The following is a 14,852-nucleotide window of genomic DNA, read 5'->3' as shown; positions in this document are numbered from 1 at the left end:
GTAAGTTGGTATTTTGATGTGCATGGATTAGATAATAAACACTCTTTATGTTCATTTTGAGCTTCTTTAATAAAAACTGTCTTATGTTTTTAAACAGACAATGCGCAGTAGGAGGAAACCGAAGGCTAATCCCATCAGCAGTGGAAAGAATCCTCCTCAGATCAACAACACTCTTGAGTGACAATGGCTTAAGATGGAAAGGGAAGATCATGAGTATGCAACTGCCCATAGATCTAGTAGATAAGGAGTCCAGTGGTCATGAAAGCCATATCACTGTTGCTTAGGCTAAAATTAAGTCATATACAACCTTGATCTGGACAGAGGAACCAGTGGTAGTGAAGCCTATCAACTGGGAAATTACCATGGTTGTCTGCCAATTTGTGAAGTAGCTAAATGAAAATGGGTCTTTTAGATAATTCAATCTCATTCAGATTCAGGAATGATCTCAGTAAATTGAATCACTCCAGCTGAAAAATATTCATTATCTTATCCCTTTACTACTCCTTGTCTCACACACCCTTCCAGAATTATGTGTGGCAAAGTATAAACTATGTAAGCTATTACTACTAATGGGTCACTCAAATTAAGGGAATGAAAAACTAAGTCAAGGAGATTATATCATCAGGGTGCAATATTTTGTCATACTTTTCCTTTATTTACTCCATAACAATCGTTTGGAAGCAGTCATTACATAGGCATCGATCAATAGAAAGATAAAACACTTTAGATCATTTCTTGAGGGTATTTTATAAGAGGGAATCACACTTTACAGATCCTTGGTAATCAATGTAGCCAAGATCATCTAATTCAGTGAATCTACTACTGATGCACTCATAAAGAAGAACAAATAAGAGAGATTTCTAAATACCCTCTTTATGTTAATCAATTAATATAAAGTACTCTCTTTAATACGTTCAAAAGCAAAGGATAAGCTGTGAGCTGAGGAAGGTGCCCTTCTGTCTTCAATATCTCAACCTTTGTGTCATCACCAAGCTTACATTTCATATAATCTGCAACCCAGATTGGAACAACAAAGTCCCTTTCAGATTGGATGATGGTGCAAGGTATCTTAACATGTCTCAACACCCATCTAAGGTCACTCAAGAACACAGTTTTAGCAACATGGAGTGTAATATTGGGTTTCATTCTCCCCAAACTGTACTCAAATTCATGAATTGAGGCTGTATCACTAACCCCAACAGCCTTTGTAGAAAGATCCTTCACCCATTCAGGGTAATCTTGCTTTATCGATTTGAAAATCATCTCAGCATCTGATCTGTCCAAGCCCCCAAAATACCCTTTTGAATTGAGGTACCTGCAGATAAGATGTTACAATTAAACTAATGGTTGAGGTAATTAAAAGACACTTAGAGAGAGAGAGAGACCTTGGAGAGCCGCCAAGTAAGATCAGGTGTTTAAAAAGGTGTGGCCTATGTGTTGCAGCTATGCATCCAATCATGGCAGACATGGAGTGACCCAAGTAGATAGACTTGGTCACATTGAGCTGGTCAAGAAGACAAATAAGGTCTTCTGCATAGGAATCAAATTTTGAATATCTATGAGGATTGTACAGCTGAGGATTGACATTTGCTGAGAATACCATGTCGAATACCACCACCTTGAAGTAGCATGCAAGGTAAGGGAGGATATAGTGCCATACAGTCTGGTCTGCACCAAACCCGTGAGAGAGAACAAGAGTTTCTGTTCCATTGCCATAAACTTTGGCGTTTAGAGCTTCCACAATCCCTCCCTTTCCATTCAGATAATCCATGAGTTTGCTGAAAAAAAGGTAACTGTGGTAGATCTACCAAAGAGAGATCTTTGAGTACTTCTGAATGCTATAGAATGATAGAGCTTCCATGCTAGCTAGCCCTTTATACAACCACTATTCTGATAAATTGTGTATTTTGAATTCTAAAAAGTAAGAGAGAGAGAGAGAGAGAGAGAGAGAGAGAGAGAGTTCCAAGAACTGTACATATATTGCAAAGGGCAAAGCACATCTAGACAAGAAAGTAGCACAAGTGCTTAGTTGTACATTTTCCTTTCAAAAACCTTGTCCACACCTTCAAGTTGTACTAGTTTTTGGCTAGTATGATACATGTGTGGTCGGTTCTTTCTTCTTTTCTATTTTCCCTTTTGGGTTTTAAGACAACAGTGTGATATTGATATGTTAAAGGTGGCGATGACTCTGGTTGGGTTGGCAGTATTATGTTTAGCAAGGAAAGAACCAATCACACAAACCTGACTTGTTCATTAATTGAGTTAAAAACATAACCCTAATTGTAGAATAGGGATAACTTGGCTGTTTTCTTGATTTTGACATATACAGGAGGATTAGGGATTACTTATAGAACCTAAAGTTATCTGTAGTTGTTTTCCTTCTGTCTTCTTTGATGCTACAAGGAGTGTGGTTATGAATTTTTGTTATGTTTCAATGGGATATATCTTACAAGAATCACTCAAAAGCAAAAGATATTGCATTGATAGAAAGCTACATAATCAAAATATTAAGAAATTACTTTCATTTTTAAAAAAATACCTTACAAGAATCACCCAAAAATATATATATATATATATATATTAATGGCTTCTTGGTCTATGAAACATTAGTCATTAATGGAGAAAACTAAACCCATCATATTGTTGGATTTATTTCTTCACTCATCCATCCTTAAACATAGTTCATTATCATGGATATTAAAAAAAAAAAAAATAGTAAAGCAATACAAAATAAAATTTGATATTTAAAAATTCTTTTCCTATTGAAACTTGAAAAAAGTATAGCCTTAATGATATCCCATGTACTGATGTAACACCCCCCCGGAAAAAAATCGTCTGTTTTTCTTCATCCATGTTTTTCTTGTTTTGCTACCTGCAGAAGACGACATGTGGCATTACTTTAAGTGAACGGCCAAGATTGAGTTGAAAACCAAACTGGATGTAATAACCCTCACCCAACTGAATTAATCTTGACCGTTGATGATGAATTGGACACGTGTCATCTTCTGCAACTAGCAAAACACAAGAAAAACAGACGATTTTTATCCCCCCCCCCACCAACCTTCCAACTCACAAAAAAAAAAAAAAAAAAAAAAAAAAAAGGGGGATGTGTGGAACAAACTACTAGCTCTATAGCCTCTATGCAATTGGGATTTTTTTTGATGAAACTATTATATATATCCTACAGAATTCCCAGTTGATCTTTGTAACATTGTAAAGGATGACTCTGAGCATCTTAGATTGTAATTTTACATCTTTTAAATAAATTTTGATATTACTAATCCAAAAAAATAAACTGAACCAACCATTAGTCCAACCTAAAACTTGCAATCTTTGTCCGAGGTTTAGAATAGCTTGTCATATTAATGTGTCCCCTTCATGTTACCTGGCCTGTGGAGATTGAAAGTTAAGTTTTTGCAAGAAATCAAAATTATGAGCACTAGTAAGTGTCTTGTACTTTCACTTTCTTGTTAAAGTTTCCCAAACTCATTGGTAACTACATATTTTTTAATTTTTTTTTTTTTTTTCAGAAATAGAAAGAGGGAAGAAGTTGGGAGTGAAATGACTTATAAGTTCTCCTATTAATTTCAATTGCATCAACTATAAATGCAGCGCAACCAATTTGCCGTCCCAGAGTTTATGATTGCAAAGCTTTTTGAATTGAATGTGGATGGATCAGTTCATTCAATTTATATGTTGTGATAATCTCATTTATTGACCAGTTATCTACTCCCAACTACTCACAGTACATATACGCAATGAATGCATATGTATTAATATGGTGTGTGTCAGTGATCAGCCCTGTTTTTTCAACACTTCAATTTTATTTTGGCCCTATCCTATAATTGTGTGTCCATCCACTGACTTACTTCATTGCCCAAAATTTGGATCCATTGGAATTATATCTGTTTATATGAATTTATATATTTCACCAAAGAAGAAAAAAAAAAAAAAGCCTTTTTTTTTTTTTTTTTTTTAAATCTTTTGGTTTGAATAAGACTTGTAATTGAATCAGTAAAAGATTCGTGGAGGAAAATACAAGAATGTATTTCCAGTCCTAACAATATCTGCAAATATATCTGTTTATATGGATTGAGATATTGTATCGATAGACATAACGGGTGTTAGCATATTTGATATTGGCGACATACTCAACCTTTTCCAAATAAGGGAAGAGGGATAGGTATGCCACCGATATCAAGTATGCTAGCGGATAACACCAATCACATGATGGAGTATCATTCAAAAAGGACATGAGTGTCATTTCTGAAAAAAAATGAAGAGAAAGATAGATATAATGAGTGCTAGCATACTTGATATCGATGACGTACCCAATCTTTTCCCAGTAAATGTTTAAGCATTAATGATTATTTTAGATTTTTTTTCCCTTATTCTTTTCTAATAGAGATGTTGCGTTTATTGCTCGTCTATTGGGTGCATTTGCTTTCATATTTGAAAAAAAGACTTGTATGGATGGATAGGTTATGTGGTAGTTGATGGCTGTAGTGTAGCACAAAAAGTTCTCTCGGATCTGATTTTTAAGACCATGTATGTTCTCAGCTGCATAACTCATGATGAGACCTTTGCATACTCAAATATTTTGTATAAAATTTGGGTTTCATTTGTTTAGATCCGATTAGGTGAGTTGTCGATTTATAAAAAACTAATGGTCGATTTATAAAAAACTAATGGTTTAACCAATGAAAGGATTGAGATGAAAGAGGTAGAGGAGACCTTTCCAAAAGATAAGAAGAAAGAGAGAGACAGAGGGTGAGTGTACCGATAAGACACCAACCATTTTCACTTTTTAAAATTTATTTTTTATTTTTTGTCATTCTGGTACTTGTTACTGTACCTAACAAAACAAAATCATATTTAGGTATGACTGAGTGGGGTGTGATGATGTCGGTGTTCTCCATAGGTGGCAATTGTATATGGACAAGAACATTTTCTGTGAATAATATTAAAAAAATTTAAAATGAAAACCATCTTTCATCTGTATTGTATATTTATGAATTAATTATGTACTTTCAAGTTTTGTACACCACTACAATTTTTGTTTTAAAGTTGTAAAAACCAGAGTCTCACACTCATGAAATTTGCGAAACAACCAATGTGTCATTTTATAGAAATAAATGACAACAAAAACACTAATTAGATTGACACAAATGGGACCTAGATTTTCTTTAATCTCTTATCACCATAGAGATCTAACCCTATACAGAACGATGTTTTCTTTATCTAATGCCATATTAAATGGAAAAAAAAATGATAGCATAAAAGTCTAATAATAGAATCATTCTTTTCTCCAGCGAGTCAAAGAAAACTTAATCCACACAAATGTATATTGTTATTGCCCTGGCTAAGGGTCTCCCTATCTACTAACGACCTCATCTTTTTCGTATGGACACGTGTAGTACTCCAAAAAAATAATTTGACTCTTGAGATATGTACATTTAGATGAAAGGTGGTGTCTTATCAAAAAAAAAAAAAAAAATGAAAGGTGGTGGTAATTACGTAGAGGGGAAGTGTTCTCTAAGCGAGCGGCATAGTTGCAGAAGAGAGCTCGTCAAATCAGGTGAGGAAGGAAATAGTGTGAAGAGATAGAACAGTTTCACAAATAAGGGGCAATGAAATCATTTCATGGGATTAAGACTCCTTCAGTGGCTTCTTGACAACCTTTTCCGTTCACAAAATACTACCAAGTAAAATCATAGATATGGCCCAATGGTTGAGAGCTTGCGGAACCCAACTCCACTCCTCAGTCAAGTCCACTCTACACTCATGACAAAAGGGCAACAGGGATGGTGACGACTAAAGACCCTACAGCAGAATTCTTTGGTTATAGCTCTAAATAGGATTTAAAAGCCACAGAATTTGAACTTTCCTTCTTGTACTAAGTTTCCCTTAAGCTGCCGGTTGAAGAAGGGTTTCTGCACCGATGGTTATAATTACCTGACTCACAGCCCACAGCCTTTCTTAGAGGCAACTTACATTTTTTTTTTCAATGACGAAAGCAACTTAACAGTATATTGTTTGCAGAGACATAACCACCTTCTTTATTGTCTCAACAGTTCATATTCATGATGCGTTATACTGAGATGTGTTCACGCTTGGTAAGAAATCAGGTGAGGGCAGTGATTACATCAAGGATGTGAATTTGAAATCGAAATTATACATCCAAACCGTAAAATCATTTATTAAATGGTTCGATTTTGGTTTTAAAATTGAAATCGTAATTCAATTTTGATTCTAAAGTTTAAATCGACGATAAACCATTAAACCAATTAAAATATACATAATAAGTTTAAATTATTCAATGTTAAATTTACATACATTTCAAAAAAAAATAAAGAAATAAATAAATTTATATTAGACAACTATTAAGAGAAAGCATATAAAAATAAACAACTCAATTAAATGCTACAAGTCACATTCATTTCATTAAAAAATTTAAAGATAAAAAGGTTGTTTGGATTAAAAATTAGAAAACATAAAAAAACCGTTTAATCCGGAACCAGTTATAAATGATTTCGATTTTAATATATGAAACTATTTATTAAATGATTTAATTTTACTTTTACCTAAAAATCTTGTCCCAAACCAAATCAAACCATCTACATGATTAACACCCTTACGTTATATAAGAGTCATAGACATCCATTCAGAACCACGAAGAATGGTGATTTAATAAAAGATGCGAAAGCTTCATTAACTGTAAAGAACAGAATAACAAGCATTATAGCATTTATGAGGTAAAACATCACCTTCATCTTGCACAACTATTTCATGATAATCTTGGATAACACATCACTGCACCATTAAGAGATCTTTGAGATTAATCAAATGAATAACATACCTGGAGAAAGCCATGAACACAAAAGTACATCATCAAGCTTTTTTTTTATGTATTATTATTATTTTTTTTTTTTGGGTGGGGGGGGGGTTTGTTGTGGTGTGAGGTGGAAAGCTACTGTTTATGTTACAAAAGCTATAACTAAATCTCTGAACTCAAAAATGCCCAATTTTAGGTTGAGATTGCCATTGATTCTTCTACAGGGAAGGCATTCAACCGAGTATAATCTCTTCATCCAATAAGTTTTTCTGGTTACAAATAGACAGTGCAATCATACACATTCATTCTCCTATCAGCAGCCGCATGAAGGTCCTGGTGATTGCAGGTAGAAACCCGACTTTATGAACAGTTATTCCAAATTGCAGCTCCTATAATTACTAGGAGTAATCCTCTTGCTGCCACACATGGAGATGTACATAGTACAATGGCTCATGAGATCTTTGCTAACTTTCCTTGCTTGAGCAAAATGTGTACAACTGAGGGTTGAAAAGAGCAAATCTTTTGCCGTTTAATGCTTAGTTAAGGGCGTAATGAAGTCGTTCAAGCAACTGGACAACCTTATTGACAGGGATGGGTGACCGAGAAGGTGGCTTTGAACTTGAAGATCCCACATCCATCAAGCCAAATGATGATACCAGGACAGCTTCTTGTTGCATACTTGTAAGCTCCAAGAACTGGGCAAGCATGTCCCCGTCAAGCATCTTGGGTACATTAGCCTGCAGAGGAACCAAAACATGTGGACTGAGCCTCGCAATCACCAATAGCACAAGGATAAATACCCTTAAGAGGAGAAACACTTCCCCAAATTACCCCTGCGGTAATACTCAATGTGATAATACTAATATTAACATACATAATTTCCTTTTCCTTCTTCTCTGAAAAGTAAATTGACTCTACAGTATAAAAAAAAAATGCACACAAAAAACATGCAAAAATTTATTTAAAACATCATAGCCCTCCAATTAGGATTTCAAGCATATGCACAATCATGGAAACTTAGCTCCGTGAAATGTTCTATAATGTATCCAACCATTAAGAGCTGATCAGAGAAATGCTAATTTCTAAAGGACTCACTGAAGATGCATACCAGTGATTCACGGCCTCGGAACTCACTATGGTCATTTCCAAGGATAGGAGAAGTCAGTGGGTGAACGACAAGTCTAGCTTGTACTGCTTCCAATAGCTCATGTTCTTCCCTGCATATGCATAATAATAAATTTAGAGGGATCCAAATTAAATTAAAACAAGAGAACAAAAAAAAAAAAAAACTATAAAACCATCCAAATCTGAAATGTGACAATAGTGTTTTTTTTTTTTTTTTTTTTTTTTAAATCCAACACACATCAAATAAAGCTTACACAATGTCAAAATATTGACCCTTGCTTTTTGAAGTTAACCATAATGATAAAACAACAAATTCCATCACCAACAGTCTATTGATAGAGAAGTATTACACATTATGAGCATCATCCATCTCACTTGAAACAGAATGCGATGAGTAAGGAAAATAGTCCTTAGAATGCACAAGATCATTAGTCATTATAACAAGCCAAGAACAGACGTACCAGTACCACAAAATTTAGAGTTCATGTAGTAAGGGTATTATGGGTACTCTGTTAAATAAGCTTGTATATTACCTCCTTAGGTATTCTTGTGTTAGTGTGGGGGTATTGATGTAATCGTATATGTTATTTCACAAGTTAGTAAATATAAGGGATACAAATCGATTTCCTTCATTACTTTGAACTTGGTATCAGAGCTGGTTTGAAAGTCGACCAGCATCTTGTCTCTCCATTGTGCCTTGGTTTGGAACTCACTTCCTCGTTACCACAAGAAAAGATTATTACTATTCCACGGTTAGATATCTGATTTGTGAAAATAGAACCAGTATTAATAATGAATTTATGATAACGGTGAGACGGTGATGCTGAACCTGATGATGATATCATCATCATCATAATAATAATAATAATCAACAAAAATAACAATAATGGAATAAATTCTTTATATGGCCTTTAGATAAGCTTATCTACATGGCCCATCACTTCTAAGCCATGTGGAAGGCCGATCTGGCTGATTCTACTGTTGGATAGAAGGAACACCCTCAAATCTTCCATGTGTCAAATTACATGCCTACCTCAACTATTTGAACAACCATCTCGGTATTTTAAGCCGTCAAATTCGTAGAGCATTGATGTAGCAATTCTAATCATTGGATAGATAAGGGACCATGTTGAATGACCATCTGACAAGTTATGAACCCAAAGACAATCATATGGCCCATGTTGTTTTGAATATTTCCCCAGCTGTCCAAATATTGACAAAAAGTTATATGCTAACCATGATTAAGATGCCTTTGTTCAGCCCCATGATTAAGCAATGCATTAATTTCCTTCATTAATATCAAACAACAAAAAGTTTCAACTATTTGGCTGCATTTGATCATACCTTGTAATAGGGATGAAGATCATTACACTTCCTAACAGTGTACTAGCCACGATAGTGTTGTGGGCCAAATCCATGATTGTGTTAGTACTATCATAGCCCTTCAATACATCATCTGCTGGAAGTTTGTATGAAAATGAGCCCTACAAGAAATAATAAGTAATTAACTAAGGATCATTTCAATCTTACCAAACAGGTTTGGATGTGCAGGGAACTAGGTAGAGAAAGAGATCTTCATGTGACAAGTGAAACAAATGCATGAAACAAAAAGCAGTGCACTATATATCCTTTTAAACACCATCTTAAATTTTGACCATAAAGTAATCTGAATGAAAGTATGAAACAACATAAGTAATTTGTCAGATGCTAGCATAAACTATTGCTCATGGCCGAGTGAAACACTTAATTAGGATTCATGAATAATTAAAACAGTCAAATCAAGTTTAGAGGCCTTTTTCGATTTTCTTTTTCTTTTTTAATTGAGGTGATCGAGTAGAAGAGATTTCACTGATGCGAGGTAAGGACATAGGAAAAAAAAAAATAAGAGGAACAGCGTTACTCAAAATGTGCAAAAGAAAACATCTACCAGCAATACATAGAATGTACAGGGAAAAAGGTATAGATTTAAATCCTCCTACCTCCATTATAAGGAATGGATCTAGAGCCATCTCTACAAATTTAGGCAAGTAATGCCCCTCTAATTCTTCGCTACAGGTACCCAAACCATCAAGAGGCAGCCTATTTTCAAGAAATTCTCACAGTTGGTCCTAAGCTCCCATAAGAAACAAAAATTTACATGTCTTGTACTCCATTCGTAACCACCCAAAAAATTAAATAGGCAACACCACCACAACATACTTGTCCATTTGCTATAATGCACTTACATAGGCCAAGAAAAAAAATACAGAATATGATTCCAACACCCCCCAGAGGGGGGTAATGATGCCATACCATAGTGGATGGAATAGCTTCAGACCACCCACACAATCTCACAATGAATAAAATAAATGAAGCCCTCTTTTTTTGTTTGCAAGTCATACATACATTTTCCACATCAAATTCTCAGTTGTGATAACGGAGCAAGTTCCATTGGCTTCATTGCGCGTAATGATCAGTACTATAGTACATAAAACAGCACTGATTTTGGTACTAGGCCATAAAAGAGCTGATATCAAGGTGGCCAACACTCCGGACACACCTCTCCTCTTTAACAAACCTATTTTAATTCTCTGAGCTACATCATCCTCTATATCACTTGCCTTTTTTACTTATGATTGAGCCCAGATACCTAAAACACATCACTTTGTGGAATCTTCCTCTCATTAATATTCACCACCTCTTCCACTGAAATAAGATCAAACAAAAATAAAAAAACTTTTTCACCAAATATCTCTGAAAAACACATTCCCCAGTAGATTTAAGCCTTCTACATCATTCAAGGCACAGACTTGAGAATTTGGGGCTTTCCTACACAAGGAAGGCCTTAAGTCACTTCATTTTTCCCCAAAATTTCTTGCAGGATTTAAAGAAATCAAGTGACATATTAGAACCAAAAAAAAAAAAATCATGGATTTGCATGATACAATGATGCATGAGGTGATTTATGCACCCCAAGAAAAATAGTAGTGCCCTAACAACACCCTAGGAGGCAGCTCGAAAGCTTCAAAACCAGATATAAGAGAAAATACAGAAACCAAACGAGACCAACACCAAACTACAGCAATGTATCTATCTAACAATGGGAATTCCCAACTTGACCTAATAACTCCATGCTTTGCAAGAAATCCGTAAACATGGACCCAACCAATCACAGTTGCTAACCTAATCTGATTGGTTGAGAAATGCCAATCTAGAGAGAGAACAGATCTACATATCCTTTGAATGATCTCATGGACTTGAGACAAATAGTCCCTGAAAAGCTGATATTCCTCCCTTCCCACAAACACCACATGAGTTTCCCCTAGGGCTAAAGCGGGCATACTGCCAAGTCCAAATCAACTCAACAACATCCTTAGGAAAGACCAAGTCCATATGAAAACTCAGCGAGAAATGGAAGCAAACTTTCCTAGCAACTGCAGAGGAAAAAGATTTTACATTTCTATGTCAAATAATTATATGTTAGCTACTAGGACCTAATCTACAAATATAAGTTGTTAGGCCTATTTTTGCATATGAATATTACTTAATATTTTTTCCAAAATATTACTTTGGTTTAAATCAATTTAAGATAAGAGATGGATCTATGCATTTAAATTAGATCTCCTAGATTTTATCACATTTTTATTCCAGAAAATCATATCTTTCCCACTTAATTTGATGTATATATTTATGTTGGTTCTATGATACATAGAAAATTAGCCTGCGGTCTAGATTATCCTAAGTTAAACCGAGTCTCTATCGCTCTACTCAAAGATCCAAATATGAAGCTTCATACACCTCAAAATTCATTCTTTTATTTGTTTAAAAAAGTCATCAATAATAAATTTAAGATAAATTACAAAAAGGTGAGAACTATGCATCTTAACTTACTATTCAACATACGGAAAAATATGGAAACAGCAAACGATTTATTGTGGTAGTTTTCATTTCCTTCACATAAACTAATACCTATTCCCAATTTAATCATAATAAACAATAATCATATAATAAATATTCAATATCATGAGGGGAATTTGTGGTAATGGAAATTTTAGTTTCATAAGCAACAGAAATTTCTCTCTAAAAAATATCTGTTCTGTTAAAATCAGTAGGAATAACAGTTAAACTAGGTTTCAAAATCAGAAACCTTTTTGGATGGCCTTCTCATGTTCTCTATCATTCCTCGATTTTGATCTTTGCTAAAATATCATCATCTAAAGTTTCAGAGTCAAATTCCAAGCAAAGCACCAGATTTTGCTGTGTTCATAAAATCTTCCAAAATCGCTCAAATTGACAGTTCCAGTGAAAGTTTTCAATCTTGCCAGATCATTTTGGTCAAACCAGGAACGCCTAGAGAGAGGAATTGGTAATTGTTACAAAAAATGGGTCATAAGACTCAAAACATGGCCATATGTTTCTTCAGGCTCCAAAAGTCATGTTATACAGAAGATTTATCCTCTACAATTTTTGGGGGTATGAAATTTGTGGGACCGAGGATCTCTGAAGGATGGAAGCAGCTGTTTTAAAAATTAAAAGGTACAAGGATTTCTCTAGTGGAATGGGTTTCAACTTTAAAAGAGTTCAAGCTGATTCTCTCAAGGATGATTTCAGATCCATAATATGGGAGTAATCTATTTTTATTTGTGAATTTGACATGGGATTGATTTACTTTTATTTGTGAATGTGACGTATATTTTCGTATTTGGTGTGCATAGATCATACATAAGTAAAGATGTACAACTTTTTCTTTGCCTTAAAATACTAATGCAAAATCCATTAACTATTTGAAATAATGGCAGATGTAGTTAACAGTGACAGAAGTGCCACAACAAAAAGATATATGACTACTTTACTTTAATGAAATAACAATACATAACTACCTATTTAAAAAAAAAAAAAAAAAAAAAAAAAAAACCATAACTTTTACACTTTTTTTTGGAGGGGGGGTGGAGAGAGGGCCACATGTCAGATATAGCCAGACAGTAATGAAATGGCCTCCGTCACTTACGGTGCCAGAAACCTGTAACCTAATGTTTCCTATGAATCATTTCAGAATATTTTACAGCATTTTCATTTTTTTTTTTTGGATTTTTCAATTAAGGATCAGTGAACTCAAAACCGGCTTGCCAAAAACAGCAAATCTAAAGTAGAGTTGTATTATGCATCCATAAAATCTTGGCTATGTTTTTCCAAATTCTGTATTTTCTGTTTGCCCCCTCCCCTGTTCTTTCCTCTTCGGTGGTTCGGTTTTCAACGCCATGATTTACACTCTTTGACAAGTGCTCCATTCTCTTCTAGATCAAGTAAAACTTTCTACCACCCAACTCCACCACCCCCCCCCCCCCCCAAAAAAAAAAAAAAAAGGGAGGGGGAGATATGTGAGTAGATGAAGATTTTTTTTGGCATTCATTGAATTGCATCACTAATGATGGCACTCACCGCAACCCACAATATCCAGTCTAATGTGATCATACTATGTTAACTAGACCCAAAATCTGCAGAAATAATTTCAGCAAATGAAACTCAGATTGCAACTCAATAGTCATAAGAGTTACCTTTGTGATGCTCATGGCTATCTCCCCTATGTAATATGAACAACTTAGAGTTAAGTTGCACTCAGGGCTTGCATTATCTGAGATGTAAATTAAAAGACAATAGGAATATATAAGAATGCAGAAGAAATGAATATTACAAGAATATATAAAAATGTCATTTAAGAGACTAAAACAGCACTGCTGCAGTGAAAATAAATTTCAACTGAAAACGAAGAATACAGAAGAGAGAGAGAAAGAGAGGGGTGGGGGAAGCTTGAATAGAGCAGAGAAGGTTCAAAAACCATCATCATCTACCAACCATTAACTTCTGATACACAATCCATAAAAAAAATAATAATAATAATAATAATAAAAAAAAAAATAGTGTCTGATGTTAGTACTAACCACAAGATAGAGCAGTAAGGATGACCAAAGACAAGCTTACCTAAGGCATCATCACAAAGAAGACCAGAAACTAAAAGAAAATGTTTTATTAGTCAGTGAACTGTACAATCCATGTACTTTTAAGCATGGTATCACAGTACTGGCATCAGATATTTTAAATCATGGTAGCAGATTAAAATAGGAGACACGGAAAACATTCTGGCAAAATATCAAAAAAACCACTGGAAAGGAAAAACCTAAAACAAATGCATTCTAAGGGAGGCATATATAAAGACAAAGAAACTCTTAATGATATATGTTATTGTTGGAGCCAATATTAAGAAATGACAGATGAAAACTACAAAAACTTATCAAAGAAAATTTTGTGCAACTCTAGGCATACAAATATAATGGTTTAAAACACTGGAATTCAAATAACTCTGAGATTTCTCACCAGTTGTCATGATCGCCCGAATAAAATCTGTATTGTCTCCAACAATATAGAAAAGAAAACCAAGGAAATATAGGAAAAATACGAAAGGGAATATTTAGGGAAACAGGAAGAATGTGGGGGAGTAGGCCTAGTGGCAATGAAGAAAATTCCAAAAGAACTAAGATTTTTGAATCTTTCTACTTAAATTTGGACAGGCTCTAAAAATCCTTTTGGAATTCTGACAAAAGCTTTGTTCATGATTTAGGTCAAACTAAGACTTGAAAACTTACAATTGCAAGTCCAATCCTTCACCAAGCCATACTAGCAAGGAAGTACAGCATGAAATAATTTCCAAACTTATTAAAAGCAACAACATAAGAAAACTACAAATAACAATAGAATGTCATTAACTTTTACAAAGGACAAAAGAGAAGAACAAGTTTATAACATGATCCGAACCATAGGAGTTCAATCCATACTGACAGAGAACTATGGTACACACTATTATAGTATTACCCCTCCCCCCCACTGATCGGGTCATAAATATTCATGAAATCAATAT

General features: G+C 34.5%; 2 protein-coding genes across 5 annotated transcripts in view; both read right to left on the bottom strand.

Annotated features, from left to right (window-relative positions):
- Nucleotides 1-616: 616 nt before the first annotated feature.
- On the bottom strand, nt 617-1,927 carry LOC122088799 (strigolactone esterase D14-like). The gene is made up of 2 exons (XM_042658128.1): nt 1,386-1,927; nt 617-1,315 (listed from the first exon to the last, which is right to left on the bottom strand). The coding sequence occupies exons 1-2, from the start codon at nt 1,769-1,771 to the stop codon at nt 883-885; spliced, it is 819 nt and encodes a 272-aa protein (XP_042514062.1). The 5' UTR covers nt 1,772-1,927; the 3' UTR covers nt 617-882.
- Nucleotides 1,928-6,814: 4,887 nt separating this feature from the next.
- LOC122088982 (splicing factor 3B subunit 3) overlaps nt 6,815-14,852 on the bottom strand; it is a 30,081-nt gene continuing 22,043 nt past the window's right edge. For all 4 annotated transcript variants that reach the window (XM_042658381.1, XM_042658380.1, XM_042658382.1 and 1 more), the window contains 4 exons: nt 13,495-13,571; nt 9,305-9,444; nt 7,944-8,052; nt 6,815-7,572 (listed from right to left, as the gene is read on the bottom strand). In XM_042658381.1, coding sequence (XP_042514315.1) covers nt 7,372-7,572; nt 7,944-8,052; nt 9,305-9,444; nt 13,495-13,571 — 527 coding nt within the window. In that variant the 3' untranslated portion in view covers nt 6,815-7,371. The remainder of the gene's footprint in view (nt 7,573-7,943; nt 8,053-9,304; nt 9,445-13,494; nt 13,572-14,852) is intronic.

The sequence above is a fragment of the Macadamia integrifolia genome, chromosome 9, assembly GCF_013358625.1.
Source record: "Macadamia integrifolia cultivar HAES 741 chromosome 9, SCU_Mint_v3, whole genome shotgun sequence".
NCBI lineage: Eukaryota > Viridiplantae > Streptophyta > Magnoliopsida > Proteales > Proteaceae > Macadamia > Macadamia integrifolia.
This window is presented reverse-complemented; position numbering and strand designations above follow the sequence as displayed.